The following is a 23,046-nucleotide window of genomic DNA, read 5'->3' as shown; positions in this document are numbered from 1 at the left end:
CACTCTCCTGAAAATAGGAATCAATTTTGAAGTACCATGCTCGTGGTGCTTGCTTTAAGCCATAAAGCGCCTTTTTAACTCAGTACACTTTATCTTCATTGCCATTAGCTACAAAACCTTCAGGTTGTAAGACATAAACTTCTTCCTCCAAGTCACCATTCAAAAAGGCAGATTTAACATCAAATTGGTATATTGGCCAATTTAATTGAGCAGCTAAGGCTAAAAAGGTTCTCACTGTTTCAAAGCATGCAACTGGAGAAAATGTTTCATAGAAGTCGACATCTTGTTGTTGAGAATAACCCTTTACAACCAGCCTCGCCTTGTGTTTTTGAATGCTCCCATCTGCATGATACTTGGTTTTGAACACCCATTTGAGCCCAATAACATTCTTTCCTTCTGGTAAGTCTACCAAATCCCAAGTCTGATTTTTCTGGATAGCCAACAGCTCCTCTTCCATAGCTTTGCACCATTCTTTCTCTTTACTTCTTCAAAGCAAATAGGATCTGAAACAAGCAAAGCAAAAGTACAAGAAGCATAAATTTCCTGCAAGGATTTGTACTTCCTTGGAGGAGTTTCACTTGATGAACTTGAAGATGATGAGTAATTGCTTGTAGGGACAGATGGATTGCTACTTCCAGATCAAGCTCGGAAATTGGTGTTGGATTGGTGGTGGTTCAATATTTTCTTCTAAGACTTGAATATGCTGCTACTCATTTTGTTCATTCCAAATCCAACTTGCATCTTCGTTAAATACTACATCCCTACTGATGGTAATCTTGCCACTAATAGGATTATATAGCTTATAGGCTTTGGATTGAGAACAATATCCAACAAAGATATATTTCTTAGATTTTTCATCAAATTTATGAGAATGAGTTTTAACTAAAGCATAAGTTATACAACTAAAAATTTTGAAGTGGCTTACCGTTGGCCTTATACCTATCCAAGCCTCAAACGGTGTTTGATCACAAACAGCTCTTGTAGGAGACAAATTGAGAAGGTACAAAAATAAATAGGAAGGCCTTTTGCTTGAATCATGCTTCTGGCCATCTCTACCACAGTTCGGTTCTTTCTTTCAGCTACACCGTTCTGCTCTGGTGTGTATGGTGCTGTAAGTTCCCTGCAAATCCCATTTTCCTCACAAAAAACATTAAACTCAGCTGAAACAAATTCACCTCCTAATGTCTTTATTAACAAACCACCGGCTCTTTCCACAACCGCTTTGAACTTCTTAAATCTATCAAAACTTGGACTTGTTTTCTAGAAAATAAACCCAACTCATACGGCTGCAATCATCTGTAAACAATAAAAAATATCGACTACCACCAAGAGACTCTATATTCATAGGCCCACACAAATCTGCATGCACTAACTCAAGACACTTAGAGGCTCTCCAAGCCTTTCCTACAGGAAAATGCCTTTTACTTTGCTTTCCATAAATACAACCTTCACAAAAGCCAAGATTCTCAAGTTTTGGTAATCCAAAAACCATTTCCTTTTGACTCAATAATTTTAACCCATTAACATTCAAGTGCCCATAACCTAAATGCCACAATCTAGTCTCATCATCTCCATTAGCAACCATAGCATAATTCTCAATCATTGAAACTTCCAGTGGAAACATTTTATTTTTAGCCATTGGAACTTTAGCAGTGATTTGCCCTGATTTTTTATCTTTAATAATGCAAAAACCATCATCAAACAAAATTGAATATCCACTAATCATTAATTGCCCAATGCTAAGAAGATTATGAGATAAACCAGGAACAAACATCACATCTTGTAAAATCTTAGCACTACCTTGACTAGTTTTAATGCTAATGGTACCTCTGCCTTCAACTCGAATCTTCTTGCTGTCTCCTAGCATCACATCTGTTTTATCAGACTCATCGAGCTCCTTAAATAATGACTTTGTTCCACACATGTGATTAGAACAACCGCTGTCCAAAAACCAAACATCGTTAGATTGCTCCTTCTCACAAAAAAGGGCCATAAACAGCTTACTTTCTTCATCTGGTTCCTCTGCAAAGCTTGCTTGGTTTTTCTCATCCTTCTGTTTTTTCCAGCAATTAGCCTCTCTATGACCTGGCTTGTCACAGTAGTAACATTTAAAGACCTTATTCTGCCTCTCTTCACTAGATCCGGTTCTGCCTCCACCTCTTCCTCGACCTCTTCCGCGGATACCACCTCTGCCACTACCACGTCCAGCATCGTTTTCGTACGTCTCCCCCTTCACCTGAAAAGCTTTTTCTTCGTTCTTTTCTTGTGACCTGAGCAACCTATCTTCATGAGCTTGCAAAGAACTCATTAGTTCATCAAATGAATAATTTGATAAATCATGGGCTTCCTCAATAGCAGCAACAATATGTTCAAACTTTGGAGTAAGACTCCTTAAAACTTTTGCAACAACAGTTTCTTCAGAAATATCCTCACCATACGACTTCATTTGATTAACAAGAGAAGAAACTCTAGACAAATAAGTTTGAACAGATTCATTGCTTTTCATAGACAAAGTTTCAAAGTCACGGCGGTAAGTCTGCAATTTTACCGTCATTACCTTTGTAGAACCTTGGAACTCCTTCTTCAAAATTTGCCAAGCCTCTAATGATGTTGTTGCAATTCTTGAGAAAATTGTTTCATGGACAGCTTGTTGAATTAGGAATAAAGCTTTGGCATCCTTCCTTTTAGCTTCTTTCAGTCTTTCTTCTGCCTCTTCATCTGGATCTTCTAAATCCACGAAGCCATATTCAACTAGATCCCAAAGGTCTTGAGACCTAAAAAGAGTTTTCATCTTAATACTCCAAAACTCATACTTTTCTCCTGTAAAAATCGGTACGAGTGGTTGTGAAGATGATGAAAAAGCATTTGTTGCCATCTTTGCTCTTCCTCTCACACTCCTCTCGTGTTTCCCTTTTAGTGCCCCAAAGAAAAGTGTTTTGTTTAATACCCAATAGACCCAAACCTCACGTTTCACTTTATTGCCCAAAGGATCAAACCATGCTCTGATACCAAAATTGTTGGAAAAAGTGAATAAAAACAGAGATAAACAGAGCACATAAAGACTAGAAGACTTTATTTCATTTAATGCTACCTGGAAAACAAGCAAGAAGTGCCTTTATTTATAGGCTTTAATAAAACAAATAAAGCAAAAAATCTGGGCATCAAATCCCACTACTGCTATTTATTCTCAACAGTAAGAAACTTGCTTAAATAAAGGAAACAAACTAACAAATCACAGAAATACTCGGTCAAACTTTGAATCAGATTTTAACATAATGCTAACTTAAAACATCTGGTGATAATTTTTTTTTTTTTTTTTTGAGCTCATCATCTCCCATTGGAATCTGATTTTGGATTTGCAGGAGAAGCATAGACAAATCCAATCAAAGAGAACAGGAAGAGCAAACCTTACATGGTCAGAATTTAATAACCAGCCTTGCACAAACGAACCCAGGACTTTGAAATTGATGGTATGAATCCACAGACCACACAGCAAAAGATGTTTCTAACAGAATATGCACTGTGGCATTAACTCTACCTTAATATTGCAGGATGTAAAATCAAGAAAGGCTGGTCAATCAACTTGGATGTTGTCTCTATTCACCATGATCCAGAAGTTTTTCCTGATCTCCAGAGGTTCAACCCTCCAGATTTGATGTCAGCACCTCCCACTTCATTATCAACAAACACTTCTTTCCTCCAACCTGCAGAATGAGTAATAAATTTTCAAATCAATTTCAGGAACCCATAAAGCCTTACAGCTTTCTTCGATTTGGTAATGGACCTCGTATGTGCCCTTGAATCAACCTGGCCAAACTGGAAATATTTGTCTTCATCCATTACCTGGTTACCAGATACAAGAAACACATTGAATGAATAAAAGTTTAAGTTTTTAATTCTGATATTCTGATATCTATTAACAGGTGGCGAACTATGGAGAAAGATGATTCTGTCCAGCCAACACTGGTGCGGATGCCAAAAAACAAATATCCAATTGTGGTTAAATCGCTGTAAAACTCCCACGAGTACTACCAAGTACCAAGCAGAGAGAGAAGAGAGGAAATAATTTCAAAGGACGTAAAAGAGATTAAATAGCACAAGCTAAAAAGGGATGTGACAGTTGTATTTTCCCATCTGGTCTGAATGTAAGAAGCATATGACAACAAAATCATTGCGCCTGCTATTGACAAAGTTTAATTTTGCACTACATAAGCAGGCCATTAAAAATGTGGAGATATCAAGGACAGTCGAGCGATGCATAATAAAATAACTGCTACTACAATCAATCATAGGTAACCAAATTGGAAATGTATAATACAGGGAGGTCGAAATTAATTGGAGACTATTTGATATCTTATTTACAGTTTCCAATTCTTTATTGAAGTTTCTCAGAGTAAATTTAATTGCAAATCTGCAATGCAACATATCGAAGGCTAGGCAGGTCACCTTTGACTTGACCACCGCTCTCTTACTTCTTCATCCAACACAAACTTATCTAACAGAGTGGAAACGGATCGTAGACTGTTGCTGTCATAGTTTTTAAGCCTCTAGATATTCAACACTTCATAAACAAAAGCCAGAAAAGGTAACCAAATGCAGAATCGCAGCCTAATCATATTCCCTATCAATTTTGTGCCATAACATTTGACATTTGTTGAAAGGAATGGAAAGTCCAAAATGCCAGAACCAAAAAACATGAGAAACCAATAATCCTAATATTTGGGCACATCTCAATTTATGACAATTCTGCCACCACAGCAGTAAGAGTATAATAGCAGGACAAGTCAAACAGAATATATGAAATTATGGAAACATAGGGCAATAGAAAGGCCTAACAATCCGGACTCTAAAATAATCAAAGTCTTCCGTTGCAAAATGAAACAACGACTACAACAGAGTAATAATTCTCGTGACAATTCTTCATTTATGCTGAGCACAAGCACAATTCTCATTTCCCACATCTGCTGCAATACACGGAGGCTGAACTTGTCCATCCTGATACCAAGTTGAGCGCTTCTCAGTCAATTCATTCAAGAAATCATCCAACTTCTCAATGGTGACATTGGGCATCACCACCACATGTGCAATATTCCCTTGACAAGCTAGTTGCCACCGGCGCACAAACTCCTCATCTCGAGGCCGCTCAAACACAACTGTGCTGCTGAGTTCATTCAACATAGCACTAATCCCAGCATCAAGTAGGCGGTCCTTCAAGTAATGAGCATTTCTGAGACACTTCTGTACTTCTTTCCGGAATCCTATGTAGCCTTTTCTGTTGAGAGTGTACCAAAGGAAGATGGGAGCATGGCCATTGCGGCTTCCCATGATTGTGGCATCCCTTGAAGCAAGGTACTCAACATTCCTTGAGAGAGTATTAATGTGTTCCATCCTTGTTATCTGCACACCACATGGCATTGGGCAGCCAACAAACTTGTGACCAGAAACACTCACGCTTCCAATGGGCTTTTTGAAAGTGACCTTTGGCGCCTATTCACCACAAGCAATAATGAGCCAAATAGACTAACAGAAACCATGATATTTGGGAAAAAAAGTATCAAGTAAGCAACATGCTTAACAGCCAGATAAAATGAAATCACTTACACGCTTGACAAAAGGCATCATAAGTCCAAACAAAGCTCCATCACAGTGGATGTAAAACCGATCATGTGTAAATCCACTTTCTTCAAGGGTTTGTATGACAAGATCAAGGTCATCAACAGCTCCTTTGACAGTTGTGCCTGCATTAATAATAACTCGTTGAAACAAATTAAAAACGTGCTTTCAGAAAGACATATGTTTATATGCTTGAGTATAACAATAAGAGAAATACCTATATTAACATTGATGATGGCTGGTTTGTCCTTGTTAGCAAGTAGTTTAATTTTAAAATCAGCACAATCAATTTCACCAGAGATCAGACAGTCAATCTTCACACATTCCATTCTATACATGCGAGCTGCTTTGAAGACAGAATAATGCGACTCTCGTGATGCAAACAGAATTCCATCTGGAAACACTTCCCTCCTGCATGGTTAACATGTTGAACCATTCCACGCATTTCAGACTCTCAATAGTCAACAAGAATGATGAGGGGGAAAATGAAAGAATAAAGCCAGATGTGAAAACTACTGACCCTACTAAAATCCCATGAAGATTTCCTTCTGTACCGCAGTTTGTCATGTAACCCCAGTATTCACTTTTCTCTATCTCCCATAGACGGGCAAACCAATCTAAAACACCAACTTCAAACTGTCTTGAATGGACACCATAGTTACTCTCAATAAATGGATCACCAAGATTGTTTATGGAGAAATGCTGCAACTGTCCCAAAGCACCATAATCAAAGTCCAGATTATAAGGATAACCTGTATCAGATAAAACTATCAGATGTACCATTTGAAATCTTCTAACCACTTGCTAGATTGCAAAGCCAAATGCTTGTAAACTTTAGAAAGCATTTCTATCATATAACAAGTATGCCAAAATAAATTGAAAGCAACTTAATATGCATCCAACTTCTTACTCTCCAATTTCTATGAATAATTAACTAGAGAAGAAATGCCGCTTGACCCAATTATAGAAAATGATAGAGAATTTTAGTGCAATATTTTTGCCATTCATTTTAAACACTTTCAGTATACAGTCTGTCCATCTACCATAGGTAGTTCAAGCTGTAACAAAATTGCAAATCTCCAAGATCAACTAGGGGTGTAAACAATCTGAACCAAGCAAAGCGGAGTTTTTGAAGAGCTCAAGCTTGGGCCGTCAAAATTTTTTCAAGAAGAGCCGAATATCAATAATGTCAATCAACTCAAGCTCTACAGGTGAGTTTTAGGTTTACACTGTGTTTGTATCATGGTTTGAAATGATTTCATATTGAATAGTATGATTACTCTATATGTTTGGGAGGATTGTTAATAAAAAAATGGTGGTTTGGGGTTGTAAAATGATGGTCTGGCATGGTTTAGAATTTTTGCTTTCCTATTTTATCGTGCACAATATATAAAATTTTAATTATATAGTTTCAATGTTATATATTTATAATACATATTTAATGATTAATTAAAAAAATATAAAATGTATCTTTATTTATTATTATAATAACATTATTTATAAATTAATATTTTATTTAAATAAATATTTTAAACCATTTATATATTTAAAACAGTAATAAAAGGTATTTTAATAACCTTTATATTATTTTTACTATAACATACTATCTACAAAGAAAATTTATTAGATGTAACTAGTGCACTATCTTACCTTCGCTAGAGGACCCATTAGAGAGTACTTGCTGCCACGCTGGTGTATCTAATAATTAGTCGCCTATTAAACCATCTCTAATCTCCATATTATAAGGAGAGGAAGAGAGTACTAATTTTCAGTGCTGCCATGCTGCGAGTGTATCTAATAATTACCAGCCTATTAAACCATCAAGTACCATTACATCTTTTCAGGCCGCACTCAATCAGGGTTAGGGTAATAAAGTTCAATAGTACCAAATATGGAGCTATAAAGAAACCAAAATATCAAATACCAAATAAAAAGACCACTGCAATTCCATTAGACCTATTAAACGAAAGAAACATGTCATTTACCTAAATGATGCTTGGTTCTTTCAACCAAGGTCTTTCGATACCTAGCCAAAACGCTAGCCATATAAGCCTCCCTATCACCAGTGAACTCATCGTTAGCATCGGGCTCTGTGACCTCAAGACACTCGGTGTGCACATTTCTGCCTAACACAATCTCTCCGCCATTTTGATTCTTCCCTTCTTTACTTCCCACGACATCATCCGACGTCACAACCGGAGGCAGAGGCTCAACGTCAACCACAGCCGTCGGATCGAAGTCCTCCGCCAAGATCCCCGCCTTTTCTCCAATCATATGCGCTGGCACCGCTGCAGCCTCCATTGGATTCGCTTCTAAAAAGAAGAAATTAGATTAGAAATTTTATGTTAATTTGGATTTCGAGCAACTATAGATCTGGAAATACGATATAGAGAAAGTGTACCTGTACGAAGGTGATGGTGTATTGCTTCGGGTCAAGAGCGGCGGAATACTAGGAAGGAGTATGTGAACTGTCTATTTTTGCGTTTAAAATTAATTCTAGTAATTTATAGTCCCGAGTTTGCCGTCATTTTGTACCCAAGAGATATTTCATTAATAAGGAGGTTAGCACAAAAGAGGGCCTTTAGATCCAACCCAATATAACAAGCCCAAAACCCATCAGGATATAAAGAGCTCTACGTTACAAACAGGCCTAAGGCTCACAATGTCCAACCTTAGAGCTAGCAGAGGCAGATAAGGAAGCCAGCCCTAGCGCTGCTAGCCTTCCGTTGCTAGCGAGAAGAGGACAGCGCCATCAACTTTGCATCTCCACCTGGAGGAAGGATAATCGGGTTCTCAACTAAAAAAATAAAAAAATAATAATAATAAAATAAAGATCACAAATCTCAAGCCCCATAAGCCACTTTCAGGAACAAACAAGGCAAGGCCTCCAAAAACTAAAAATAGCAAGTTCAAGTGATCGAACGGAAGAGTCGACGGGTAGAGCTCATTTTACTTCCATGCATTTGAGGGTCATGCAACCAAAACAACGAGCCCCTATGGAGCCCTCGCCGCTCTAGTGCATCCTCTTGTGAGCTAAATTTGGAGTGACAAACTAAAAAAAAAATAAAGCTAAAAAAAAATAAATTGGGGTGGTCAGTTTTTTATTTTTGTGTTTATAAACACCAAATTAATTTGATCAAAATTATTTTATTATATTATTTTTTTAATTTTAAAATTTTACTACATATTTCATTAAATATAATTTTTAATAATTTTAATAATAAATATATTTTTAAATTATTTTTCATAAAACACATCAACTGTTTAAATATTTATGAGTTAAAATTAATTCATAAATTAATTTTTATAAACCAAGCCAAAAATCCTTTAAATATGATTTCTCTGCCCAAACAACAATGTCATCGCAAGGGTCATCACAATCCCTCTCTAATTTAGCAAAAAACACAACAGAAAACACCACCTAAAGATATAAACAAATCCTGCGCGAATGTAAGGTGAGAGTGGGTGGAAGAAGGCCGGTCATCCCCTGCCCAAAGGGGTAGGGAATAACCATTAAACGACAAATGAAAGAGACGAAGTCTCTAAAAACAGGAAAATTTTGAGAGAGACTCTCTCTCTAACGACTAGAGAAATAATAGTTTTATATCAGTAGACTTTAATTTAGTTTGCCACTATTTGCTAACTAATACCTATATTTTAACATTTACATTAAAAAGTCTTTAAATTTTTATTTTATCTATTAAATAATTCATTTATTTTTTTAATTAAATTTAAAAATACTAAATTACCCTCGGTCCTTGTCCCTTTCTCCCAAAGAGTGCCCAGTGAGAAAAAAAAAATTTGAAATTACTTGTCCAATAACAGGGCCATGATATACTATGAAAATTCGTCTATGAGATTTCTTGTTGAAAGTATTTTAATCCATATCCACCATAAATGAGTTTATACCCTTCTGTTTGTCCTTGATATGGTCACCATTTGTCTAGGAATCACTAAAGTTTTTAAACCCAATTTGACTGTCCTGAATTTAATTAATTTTGCTCTATTAAATTTCTAACTTGATAATTAATTTTGCTCTATCAAATTAATTTTGCTCTATCAAAAGTTTATAAACCCAATTTGACTCATCCTGATATGTTATTTTTTAAAAGGAAAAATTATATTATTCTTATTCTTTAATAAATTATCCAAACAACACAAAATAAATTAAATTTTTTCTTTTTTTCTTATTTTCCTTGTTCAGTTTTTCTTCCTTTTCTCTATACAATTAAGTATCCAAGTTAAGACCAAAACCGAGTTCATTCATTGCATATTTTGCTTGATAATGAAAAGATTTCAGGTTTTTGGAACCCATTTCATTTGATCGTTGCAAGTTTATACAGGAGGAAAATTTATGCTGAACAATTTCTTCTTACAAAATCAAGCAAGTTTTAATCCGAACTTGCATCCCTGAAAAATTAATTGTATGGTATGGATGATCTACGGCCATTTTCTTCACAAGGGAAATCAAAGCAAAGTGCACAATCTTTGTCGTTGCTTGAAAAATATGTACACGAGCTTTTTGAAGATGTTGCTCATCTCCTTCGTCATTTCACTCCTTTTTCTTTAGCTTCACTCCCATTTTAGCACTCAAGCAGTGGCAAAATAAAAAATTAATGTTGGGACGAATGCTCCGTTCGTTTCACATAAAATAATTTGTATATGAAAAATATTTATTTTTCATAAAAATATTTTTTATTATTTGATTATAATATTAAATTAATAATATATGTATTTATTTCATTTATATATAAGTGTATTCATACTTTAATAAATTTATTAAAGTCATTTTTTAAAAAAATAACTTAATTTTCTTTTTTATCAGGAAAATATTTTATGTTGATTAATTTTCCTTAGTGTCCCAAACACCATAAAATGTGGAGTGTGTTTTTTAAGAAAATATTTTCCGTGAAATAAATAGAGCTAAAATTTTTATTATTTTTGTTCTCTTTTAAATAGTGAGTGATCATTTTCAATTGGTGTTGAAACAATAACTTCTAAATTAATTTTGAGAACTCATTTTTCATAAAATACACATTAATAATATTATTTTTACTCATGATATTAACTTCTTAATTCTACTAATTTTAAATTTATTAGTTTACAATTCAAACATATACTAATTCATATGAAAAACTTTTATAAGGTTGCAATTTACACATACATATAATTATAAAAATAAAATACAAGTTGTTAAAATTAAAAAAAAAAAAAATATATATATATATATATATATATATATATATATATATATATATATATAACATTTTCCATGAATCTATATTCTTAGAGAAATGCTCTTGCTCTGCACAAGATCTTGCATAAACAATGGCCTCTGGATTCCTTCCATTATGTCGAGATCAAGAACGTGAAGCTCACATTTTCCTTAGGCTGGCTCAAGGATTGCTTGATTGGCAGTGGATTGCACAAATTTTTCACATGGGCAGAGCTCTTGGAGCATAAGGAAGATAAACATATTTCTGCGACCATGTAGCAAGAGGCTAGTTGGAATCTTCAACAGCCTGGTCTCCTGTAAAAGAAGATGAGTCTAAGGTAGTAAGATACTATCAACGCTCAACTCCTGAAAGCCATGAAAGTGATTAGTATCCTCTGTTTGAAGTAAATATATGCTCTTTATTATCTTGATTTGCAGGACTGCAAGAGTGGTCACCATATATATTGTTAAGGCTCATCCCAATGCAGCAGTCAGATTTTATCTGAAGGAAGCTTTCCATGATCATTATTATCAACTAACAGTCTCGTGTGGTGTCTGAGTTGGGTTTCCCTCTTTGGAAAGCTTATGTTTCCAGAGCTGCATTCTTGTGCTATTGGGTGTCATTTGAGTAATCATTTTGTAAACCTACTGTAGTTGGGCTAACAGTCTCGTGTGGTGTCTGAGTTGGGTTTCCCTCTTTGGAAAGCTTATGTTTCCAGAGCTGCATTCTTGTGCTATTGGGTGTCATTTGAGTAATCATTTTGTAAACCTACTGTAGTTGGGTGTGCATAAGTTAGTAATTTGCTCATAATCTGCTAGATGGGTGCGTGTCAGCAGGTTTCCAGAATTTGAGGAAACTTCATTCTTCACATGGAATATCAAGGTCCCTAAATCACTCTTTGCAAGCTGTGATTATATTTTCGATGGCTGAGAAAAGGAGGAAATTTAAGGATACTTCATTGTATTCTTTTATTGAGGGGATATAGAATCCCTCCTCCATGCTCGTGAGGATCCGTCTCGAATGAGGATTTTTTTTTTTAATTTTTTAGTTTTGATTTTTTTTCGGTGATTTTTTTGTATTATTGTTGATGGATTATATTTTATTTTATTTTTCTTTTGATTTCTTAAAATTATTCATGCGTCATTTATAATTGAGGATTTAAGGTGTTTAAATTGTAATTTCAGTGAAAGTTCTTTAGAATTGAATCATTGAACCGAAATGAAAAAAATTAATTTATTTTAATTTGATTTAGCTATTTAATTTAATTCGATTGATAAATTTTTTCTTTTCAGTTATTCAATTATCGCGCTTCATGGGTCTGGCATTGGAATGGAGATTAGAGAACGCTGCCTCATCCTTCCCTCGTCACAAGGCCACCATTTGCTTTGGAGTAATGGTTTTGGGGTTTTAATCATTGAGAAAAGGGTCCCTGAGAGAGAGAGATGTGTTTGGGCCTCTTATTCAATACTTATCGATTTGCTTTCTTTCATTATGAATTGTCATTTTTATTTTTTGAATTTATCCCGAAAGTGTTTCTTCTTCGATACCCTAGGGTTTAGTCCCTTTTGCTCTACCAATTAATGGCTCCTTCTACCCCTAAGGGCAGGGGTGCTCCTCTTCCAACCCAAAAGTGGGTTTTGGCTCACCTTTTTGGGGATGGGTTGTAGATGGTCTTTTGTTACAAGTCTACAGTTAGGGCTCTCTTATGACCTATTTTGACTTTATATTAGCTTGCGACATATAGTTTCAGTCTTGTTCTTACAAGGAGTTTGCTCCAATAGTTGTGATTAAAGGAGAAGAGTACGCTGAGAGTTTAATAGTCGGTAGAGTGAGTGTACCCCCACCAACTATACGAGAATGAGTGTCCATAGGGCTCTGCTCCTTTCAAGCTCTAAATCTAGGGGCTTTAGCACTGTTTGACAGGTTGGATGGTCTCTCGAAGGCGTTTTCCATATGCTTTGGCGGATGAACTTGATCCAATCGCACTAAGGATAGGGAGATATGTCCGGCTTCCTCAGAAATTTCCATCCCTGGATCTTGACAGCGATGCTACCATGGCCGGTGCTTTTCTTTTGTCGATGGGCCTTGTAGCTTGCTCTTGCCTTTTCACATGGGGTTACCATTTTGGGGACTCCCTTTAGGCGAAAACATCGTGTGTGGTCCTTATGAAAGCTTCAGACTATTATAATGGTTAGATAAATCAGTTTTTTTGAGTCTTGGACCCCTTTATAATGGTTATAAAAAAAATTTTTACCTAATCCTATTTATTATAAATTTCCTCTCTTTTAAAGCAATGAATCTATATATCTTCTGATATATATATATATATATATATATATATATATATATATATATATATATATATATATATATATTTATTTATGTTGTGTGTGTGTCCCAAAAGCTCCTCATTTTAATGCTCCCTTGAATGTCAGAGACTAGAGCCCACCTTATCCACATGTTCGTTAGAGCAGTGGTCCGGGTCCAGGTCCAGGTCCAGCCTTGGGATAAGACGATAGGGGAAGCTCTCTTTTATTCTACGCTCATAGTTGGAGAGATCTGAGATTGAGACTTGTTCTCTTTTCTTTATTTATCACCTAACTTACAAGCCATTTGGGCTTGGGGGACCCCACAGGCCCACACCCACTTATCATTGTATGTTCAAGATCAGAGTAGGACCCACCTTGTTACCAAACACAACCGATTTTCCTCCCTGTTTTTACACTCAACTTTTCAAGTGCTGTGCCCTCTCTCCCTTCTTAACCTTTTCAATTCCACAAACAATATTAATACAAGTTTGAGATACATAACATGATACAAAGTCCATTGCTTTATTATATATATATATATGAATAAAGTTTTCTTAAATAATTAAATTAATTAACTTGATGTGATTGTTTGATTTAATTGCCTTTTTTAAAAAAATGATAAAGATTTTACACAGTTGAAAGGAACATGCACTATACCCTCCATTGGTTACCTTTTGTTGCAGTATCTCTCTTTCTTTTTACGTCTGTAATGGTGACTCTTCCCTTCTGCATTTCAGTTTTCAGAGAAAAGGAGACCAAAAAATGTGGAAAAATTTTCTTTTCTTTTCTTTTTCTTTCGGTTTTACTGTGTCCCAAGTATGGTGTATTTCTCAAAAAGCTTTGCTTTATACAGTAAATGGATAATGCAATTATGCAATTTAAATTATTAGAATGTGAGTCTTACTGTATAAGTATATAGAATCCCACATTAATTAATGGTTTAAATTACATAATCACATTAATTTTACTTTAATTTTTCCATCTCAAATGTCATTAAAATTGATTAATTTCAAATCTCAACGTGTTGATTTAACTGGTAAGAGAAATTCATTCAGTTTTTGATATCTGATATTTGAACACCATTACTAGCCTTTCAATGTAGTGGCATATCTATATTTAATTAATCTCGAAAAATTATACAAAACTTTAGCCCTAACATAAGTATGGTAGGAAAAAATTTTAAAATACAACGACTATATTTGCAACAGTTATATTATGATAATCGATCATGATGGGTTTCATGTGAGTCTCATTATAGTCAACAATAAGATAATATATCTACATAATATATAATAGTTGCACTGAATAAATTTTTATGGTAAAGTGCTATAAAATGTGTATGGTCAAACTATTTGTACGCTCAATTTTTTTTTTTTTATCAACAAAATTCCATAGTCCATCTAAAAAATGTAATATTTAAATAATATATTTAATTTTAATTGTTATCTTACTTTTATTTTTTTTTATAATACTTTTAATTCATATATTTCTTATTATTTTATCTTAAATTTAAAGCCTAATAAATAAAAAATTAAATATTTAAATATAAAATATTAATAAATAATGTAACTAAAATAAATCTAATTCTAACTTAAAAAAAATAAATATTTGATTCAATAAAATAATATTTTTATTTTATTATTTGAGAATAATTACTAAAATGATAAAAAAAATAATTAATCAATATTAATAATGTTGACAAATATTAAAATTACTTTTATCAATTAAATCATCTAATTAAGCTAATTGCTAAAAATAAAATTAACAAAAAAGTTTAAGATAAAATTAATAAAATTGAAAAATTTTGCTAAAATTGAAAGAGCTTATAAAGGTTGAGATTTTAATCAATTAGCCTATTTTTTTCAATTTCTATTTCCTAATTAAATTACCAAATTTATATTTTAGCTATTCCTCATTCCATTGAGAGATTCCGTGTATATATATATATATATATATTCACGCACTTAAAGGTGACATGAGGTCGCTGTACAGCCTAATCCTTTAAGCAAAGAAGAAATTCCCCCAGGAAGACAAAAATTAATTGGAAGTGGCCATTAGTATCTTTGGAAAGGAACACCATTTATGGGAATCAAATCTTAATCATGCCTTTTTAAATAGATTTATTTAACTTTGTCACTGTTTTCTCTTTGTGATTTTTTAATAAAAATACAATAATTTTTTCTCTTTTTTTTTAATAAAAAATAAATTTAGTACTTAAAAAAAATCATTTTAATATATACTTCATTTGTCAATTTTTATCCGTCATATTTTTATTTTTTTTTTATCCAAAATTATTCGTCGCATTTACAAACCAACGAAAAGGGTGAATATTGCCTGTAGATATATTGGAAAGGAGAATGGTGAATATTTATTGCATTCATGAGACTAAATGGGTAGAAGAGAAAAGCAAGTAAGTGAGTAATTCAGGATACAAACTGTGGTTTACTGGAAAGAAGATAAACAATAACGGAGTTGACATAATCATAAACAGGACATTAAAAGATATTATAATAGCTATGAAAAGAGTAGAGGATAGAATTATACTAGTAAAGCTAGTACTAGAAGGAGAAACAATAAATGTAGTTAGTGCTTATGCCCCACAAATAGAACTAGATAGTAAGAGTAAACAAAAGTTCTGGGAAGATATGAATGATCTAATGCAAAGCATACCGAATAAAGAGAATGTTTTCATTGGTGGAGATTTAAATGGACATGTAGGAAGTGATAGGCAAGATTATGAGAATGTTAATGAAAGTTTTGGTTTTGACAACCGAAATGAGGAGGAAAAACGTATATTGAATTTTGCTATGGCATACGACCTAATACTAGCAAATACCTACTTTATAAAAAGAAAGTCACATTTAGTGACTTTCAAAAGTGGGCAACATAGAAGCCAAATTGACTTCCTCTTAACCAGGAAGACAAATAGAGCTCTATGCAAGGATTGCAAGGTCATTCTATGAGAGACTTTGACAAGTCAACATCGGTTAGTGGTATTGGATGTCAAGTTTAGGAACAATTCAAGTAAGGTCAGAAGAAATAGTGTAGCTCGAACAAAGTAGTGAGAGTTCAAAGGAGCAAAGCAAGTGAAGTTCAAAAATGAGCTTCTCGAGTCCGAAATATGGAAGCTGGATATGGAGGCCAATGGTATGCGAATACATATGGCATCAAAGATTAGAGAAGTAGCTAGAAAAGTACTTGAAGAGTCTAGAGGATATGGACCACCCTCAAAAGAGAGATGGTGGTGGAATGAGTAAGTATAAAAGGCAGTGAAGAGAAATAGGAAATGGTATAAGAAATTACCTAAGTGTTATAATAACGAGACATATGAACAGTATAAAATAGAAAAGAAAGAAGCAAAAAAGGCAGTTAGTAAAGTAAGAGCGCAAGCCTTTGAAAAGTTATATGAGAAACTTATAACTAAAGAAGGGGACAATAATATTTATAGATTAGCAAGGAGGAGAGAAAAGAAATGTCAAGATCTCAATCAAGTTAGGTGCATCAAAGATAAAAAAGGAAAAGTGCTAGTGAAAGATGAGGACATTAAAGAAAGATGGAGAAATTATTTTGATTATCTCTTTAATAATAGTCAAAGTGGCAATAGTGTGAATATAGACTACAGAGCAATAGAAAATAATATGAATTATACTAAAAGAATTAGATCTTTAGAAGTAAATGAAGCACTTAAGATAATGAAAGTGGGTAAAACCTGTGGACCCGATAGAATACAAATTGAAGTGTAGAAGTGTTTGGGAGATATGGGAGTGGCATGGTTAACTAAATTATTTATTAAGATTCTAAACTCAAAGAAAATGCTTGATGAATGGATGGGAAGTATTTTAGTACCTATTTTTAAAAATAAGGGAGACATACAGAGTTGCTCAAACTATAGGGAATTAAACTTATGAGCCATACTATGAAGTTGTGGGTGAGAATTGTGGAACATCGACTACATTATGATACTTCTATCTCTCCTAATCAATTTGGCTTCATGCCCAGTCATTCAACTATAGAAGCGATCTTTCTCATTAGAAGTTTGATGGAGAAATATAGAGATGTGAAGAAAGATTTACACATGGTTTTTATCGATTTGGAGAAGGCTTATGATAGTGTTCCAAGAGATGTTTTATGGAGAGTGTTAGAATAAAATAGAGTATCTATTAGGTACATACAAGTGTTGAAAGATATGTATGAATGAGCAACTACTATTATGAGCACAGTGGGAGGGGACATAAGAGATTTTCCTATATCAGTTGGATTACACCAAGGTTCAACTGTAAGTCCTTACCTTTTTACATTAGTTTTGGATGAATTGACGAAACATATATAAAAGAGTATCCCTTAGTACATGATATTTCCATATGATATAGTTATGATAGATGAGACGCAAGAAGGAGTCAATAGAAAGCTAGAGCTTTGGAGAAGTACTCGAGAGTCGAAGGGCTTTAAGTTAAGTAGAACAAAGATAGAATACATGCATTGCAAGTTTAGTGAAGGCAGAACTGGTGATAGGGAAGAAGTTAGTTTGGATAGAGTGGTACTATCCCAAAGTAATCACTTTAAATATCTCGACTCAGTTCTTTAAGTAGATGGGGGATGTGAGGAGGATGTTAGTCATAGGATTAAAGCCGAATGGTTGAAGTGAAAACGTACCACAGGAGTTTTATATGATCGCAAGATTCCCAATAAGTTGAAAGAAAAATTTTACCATACAGCTATACGACCGGCCATGTTATATGGTAGTGAGTGTTGGGCACTAAAGGAATTATATGTGTCTAATATAAGAGTTACAGAGATGAGAATGTTAAGGTGGATGAGTAGCTATACTAGGCTAGATAAAGTCCGTAATGAAAGTATTAGAGAAAAGGCAAGAGTAGTGCCAATTGAGGATAAGTTGAGAGAAGGGAGATTGAGGTGATTTGGTCATGTGAAGCGTAGACATACGGAGGCTCCAGTTAGACAAGTAGAGCACATTAGGTTAGAGGATAGAAAGAAAAGAAGGGGTAGACCTAAACTAACTTGGAGGAGAGTAGTATAATATGACCTAGAAGCATTATACATTTCTGATAATTCAACCCAAAATCGTTTAGAGTGGAGAAAGATAATCCATATACCCGACCTAAAATTTTTAGGATAAAAGCTTAGTTGAGTTGAGTTGAGTTGAGTTGAGTACTATTTATTTCTACTAAATATAATAAATATTTATATAAGTAGTAATTAGGTGAATAACTAGTAAGTAAATGTGTTGGAGATAATTAATGATGAAAACATATATACAGTTATCACTATATTATGTTCACCGCTGATGCGATTCAAATTAAGTCATTCTCTAAGATGTTGATATGTGTCTTAAGTTACTTATATATTAAAGGCACTGAGAGTCTAACTTGAGAACTTATCAAAACCTACTTCAAGTTGGTACCTAGAAGTTAACTGTTACCAAACTTGACTAATACATGATAAGAGTTTTACAATAAATGAAGTATATACCAAACATTTGCAATAAGATATCCGATATATGAAGTCTAACATAAGTCTTTTGGACACTTCATAGATACTTTGCAGACCTCAATATGTTAATCACTTGACGTCTCCACGATTACTTTTATCCCACTAATTAGAGAACATCACTTATCTTAATTACCATAACTCCAAACATGTATAAATAAAAGGGATAAAGACTCAAGTATAGGGTTCCTTAATTCACAATTTTGTACCAAATACCATTCTTTACAATTCTTGTATTTTTAGTCACATAGGGTAACTCAATCATTGAATGCCCATTGATGGGAAATAGGTGGGCATTCGGTTAATTAAACTAATTTTTCAACTAATCGAATTGTTAATCAACTCTAAGTATATTAACCAAATCGAAATTATTTGAAATAAAAAATATTCGATCGATTATTAATTATAAATAAATTAACCCAAAAATAAAAAATATATTTTATATTAGTAATTGATTAATTATTAAATAAAAATACATTTATAATCCTTTTTATTTATATAGAAATAAATATGATTTAATGTTAATAAGAGAATAATTATAAGTTACATATTATTATAAGATCATAAAATAATAATTATAAATAATTTATTTTTAATAAAATTATAATTAATATATTAATTAATAGAAATTTAGTTAGTGGTAGTTCAACTACCAAATCAAAGGAAACCAAACATATAACCGAAAATAAAAAAACTTTTATAATTATTAAATGAAAATCGAACCGAACTGAATTGAATTTACTCTTATCAAAATAATTGAATTTCATTTATTTGGTTCGGTTATTCGATTATAACCAAATAATACACACTCCTAACGAAAAACCCTTTTTGATGTAACTCTTTTATTATATTGTAAGTTACACATGGCATACATCTAGGACTCGTAAAATTCACTTATAACAATTGGCACCATCTGTGGAAACTTAATATATATTTTCTCTCTTTCTCACATGTAGAAAATTTCTCTATCAGAGTAGGAAACTATTGAGAACCATAGAAAAGGCCATTAAGCCCATCCAATACTTTTATTTCGATATCAAAGAAATCTACAAACTTTAAAGCGTAAACAACTCATAGCTACCCTATTGAGCTGCAAAATATAAGTTGCTATGTATTAATCTTATGAGTTAGATATGTGCTAGAACTTGGGCAGGTTTAAGGCTATCAAAACTTGTAACAACCTCTATTATTTCAAAACTCAAAAAGACAAAAATATATATAACATTAGAAGAGTTTAGCCCAACCATGTAGAGATATACACTATTTAAGAGAATCCAACTCAATCATAACGTATATATCTCAAAGTTATGGGAAGCCTAACTCAAACCTCAACCCAAACAATTATCCATAACAAATATATAAAACATTATGATGGAGTTCAAGAATACATAATAATGGACTAAACATATATAATAACCATGCGAAGAAAATTATAGGTTATATATCGAATAAAATGCTCATTTAATTAGTTAATATATTTGAATAGGGGGTAAGCATTTAACTGAAAAAATTTAAATATTAATCATAATAATAATTTTTTTAATTAAAATATTATTATTTTGATCTCATTCTTTTATCCGTTAATCCTTCACATTAAAATGATTTAAATACACTTAAAAGCAATTTTTTTAAAGACTCGTACAAATTTTGAAACATTTAAACAACTAAAATGCTGTCCGGGCTTAAATAAAAAATAGATAATATTTTATTAAAATATTAAAAATAAATAATAAAATATAAAATAATTTAATATAAATTTTCAAAATTAAAAATATATGAAAATTTTCGTAGCGTTACATAAGCTTTCACCCGTACGAGTACATTCTCCACCACGGTACAAGGCGAGATGAGAAGACAACTCCAAGCCATGGGGACCCGAATAGACAACTTGCAGTGTGAGATCCGTGCAACTTCGTCCCAACCAACACTATATCCTTCGAAGTGACGCTCAATACATCATTTGTCATCCCTCTAAAGGCTCGCGACGACCTAAAAAGAAGGCCAAAAGTAGGGTTCAGTAGCATGACCCAGAATTGATGAGCTGCAAAATTTAGCATAAAAATTGAACCAGCATGTGAACAAGAAAAATACAGCGCCTACCACAGTAGATGGAACTTCTCCTGTCAAACTTAGTTTAATCGCTCAAGACATATTATAGATTTAAATTTAAATTTTTTACTCTTTATAATCTTAATTTGCTATATATTAAAATAAATTTTTTTTAATTTTAAAATAGATAAAAAGTATAAAATATTTAAATATTTAAAATTTTTTTTAAAATTAAAATGAAAGAAATATGTAAAGTCAAAAGTGTTGAATTAGATTCTGTTAGCATGTGTTTGTCAAGTAGGTAATTTGCCAAGAAAAAAGACTAGTTCAATAATAGTACTTCAAGAGAAAGCAATAAGACCTTTAAATACTAATGATAAAGACTAATGAAATTTATTAATAGTAGCATTCACTACTCAACATGCTTTTTTTCTATATTATTATGCTTATTAACATTAGGATCTTATTAATTATAAAAAATATTTATTTTCTTCTCAGCAAATTTCATAATTTTCTCATCTTTTATTTTTGTTATTAAAAACCAAAATGATTATGATTTATACAATAAATTAGGGATTGGAATAATTGGATCAATCTTCTCTTTCTTATAAATATTTACCATATTTAATAAATTGAAATACGTATTTGTATTCGCTGTATATAAAATTTGTTATTATAAGTTTATGATAATAATATATAAATTATTGCGTATTTCTATTATAAAATTGTGGCTATAGATATTTTATAATAAAATTGTGGTTATTGAAAAAAAAGTTATTGACAATAATAATTATTATTATAAAAATTTTTAATAATAATAATTATTATTAGTGTATTTTTTATTTATCATTATACGTTTGCTACTGTATATTAACTTTATAGGGAACAAAATTATTGTTATTATAAAATTTTTTATATTAATTTTAACATTTATTGTATTATAAAAAATAATATTAAAAATAAAATTAACCAATGGAGCCATAATAAATTAATTTTTTTATTATTTAAAAAATGTTGGGAGCAAAGGAGCTTCAGTTTCAAATTTATTAATATGATTTGATTTTTTCATATTTATGAAATAGATTATTATTAAAAAATAATGTGGGAAAATAAAATTTACATTCATATATATAATAAATTTTTATTTTTTTTGAAGAATCATGTTATATAATCCACATGATTTATTTGAGTATAAATTTTTTTAGAGGAAAAAAAAAAAAGTCTAAAGATTATGCCCTGAATTAAAGTAGAATGTATCCTGGCATGCCTAATGCTTTAATTTATTCCAAAAAAAGGTGTGAATTAGTAGGCTTTTAAGAGGGAGAAAAGTGAGTGCCCCAAAAAGAATTAGTGTAATCGGTAAAAATAAAATTTTTTATTAATTAAAATTTGATCATATTAAAAAATATTTTATAATTATTTATTTTAAATGTATTAAATTAATTTGAAAAATATATTTTAAAAAATTATTTTAAAATTTTAATTTTTTTTACATATAAAATTGATTCATAATATTTTTAATTATAAATGCTAAATAAAAAGAAGAGTGTGAGTGTGAGCTAGTGGACAAATTCAAGAGATGGTATATTCCTTGTTTAAAAGTGGAGGATTCCACGGGAATCTATCAATTCAACTAATTTTATACTTCCTGCTTTAATTGTTTATTCTTGTGAAACAACCCACGAGTTTGGGAACCGACTAATCAATCCAATTTAACCACATCGTCGATGTGACTAAATATTAGGAAATTTTCTTATAAAAAAATAATAAATGAAACATCTAATAAAAAAAAGCAAATTTTCTTATTTGGAAATAGTTTGTTGAATAATAACGATAATAAAAAAGAAAATAACTATAAATATTTTTATATAATCAGCTCTTATTAGAGCTCAAATTTAAGAATTTATAATTTTAAAGGTAGATTTAATATTACTAAATTAAAATTTATTAATATTTTCTAAATAATTTAGATAAAATTTTTATTCCACTTTATTTATTATTTTGAAAATTTAAACAAGTATTAATTATTTTTTATTAACTTTACCTTAATTTATTATTATGTCCAATTTATTTATTTTTTTCTTAACACTTTTTTATAATTCAACGAAATTAAAAGGTATTTTAGTCGATTATTATTATTTTTTATAAAATTAAAGTTATCTAATTAATTTCTTAATTCTTATATAAATATATAAAAAATTGTTATAATGGGATTGAGGGAGTAATTAATAATTATATATTTTTTAATCTATCTAATTTACCGAATTTCTTCAATTTGAAAAAAAAGAAAATTATTTTTTTTTAATTTTTCACTATCTTGAAATTTAAACAAAATGAAATAAATAATTAAA

At 31.8% G+C, this 23,046-nt stretch overlaps 1 protein-coding gene across 2 annotated transcripts; it reads right to left on the bottom strand.

The window, feature by feature from the left end:
- Positions 1–4,707: 4,707 nt before the first annotated feature.
- Positions 4,708–8,156, bottom strand: LOC110645268 (serine decarboxylase). Of its 2 annotated transcripts, none has more exons than XM_058131147.1 (6): positions 8,015–8,156; positions 7,599–7,922; positions 6,134–6,365; positions 5,831–6,024; positions 5,602–5,738; positions 4,708–5,487 (listed from the first exon to the last, which is right to left on the bottom strand). In XM_058131147.1, exons 2-6 carry the CDS (start codon positions 7,912–7,914, stop codon positions 4,921–4,923), a joined length of 1,446 nt encoding a protein of 481 aa, XP_057987130.1. In that variant the 5' UTR covers positions 7,915–7,922; positions 8,015–8,156; the 3' UTR covers positions 4,708–4,920. The 2 variants fall into 2 exon arrangements, with proteins under 2 accessions (XP_057987130.1, XP_021654053.2); XM_021798361.2 differs by having other exon boundaries at positions 7,599–7,925; positions 8,015–8,153.
- Positions 8,157–23,046: the final 14,890 nt, after the last annotated feature.

The sequence above is a fragment of the Hevea brasiliensis genome, chromosome 12 (assembly GCF_030052815.1).
Source record: "Hevea brasiliensis isolate MT/VB/25A 57/8 chromosome 12, ASM3005281v1, whole genome shotgun sequence".
NCBI classification, from domain to species: domain Eukaryota; kingdom Viridiplantae; phylum Streptophyta; class Magnoliopsida; order Malpighiales; family Euphorbiaceae; genus Hevea; species Hevea brasiliensis.
Note: the sequence above shows the minus strand (reverse complement) of the source record. Positions and strands in the feature narration are given on the sequence as shown.

Coding starts and splice junctions, on each gene's coding strand:
- LOC110645268 (XM_058131147.1), bottom strand. CDS start 7,914: ATGGAGGCTGCAGCGGTGCCAGCGCATATGATTGGAGAAAAGGCGGGG. Junction 6,025..6,133: donor CTTCATGGGATTTTAGTAGG/GTCAGTAGTTTT, acceptor TTAACCATGCAG/GAGGGAAGTGTTTCCAGATG. Junction 5,488..5,601: donor TGATGCCTTTTGTCAAGCGT/GTAAGTGATTTC, acceptor TGTGGTGAATAG/GCGCCAAAGGTCACTTTCAA.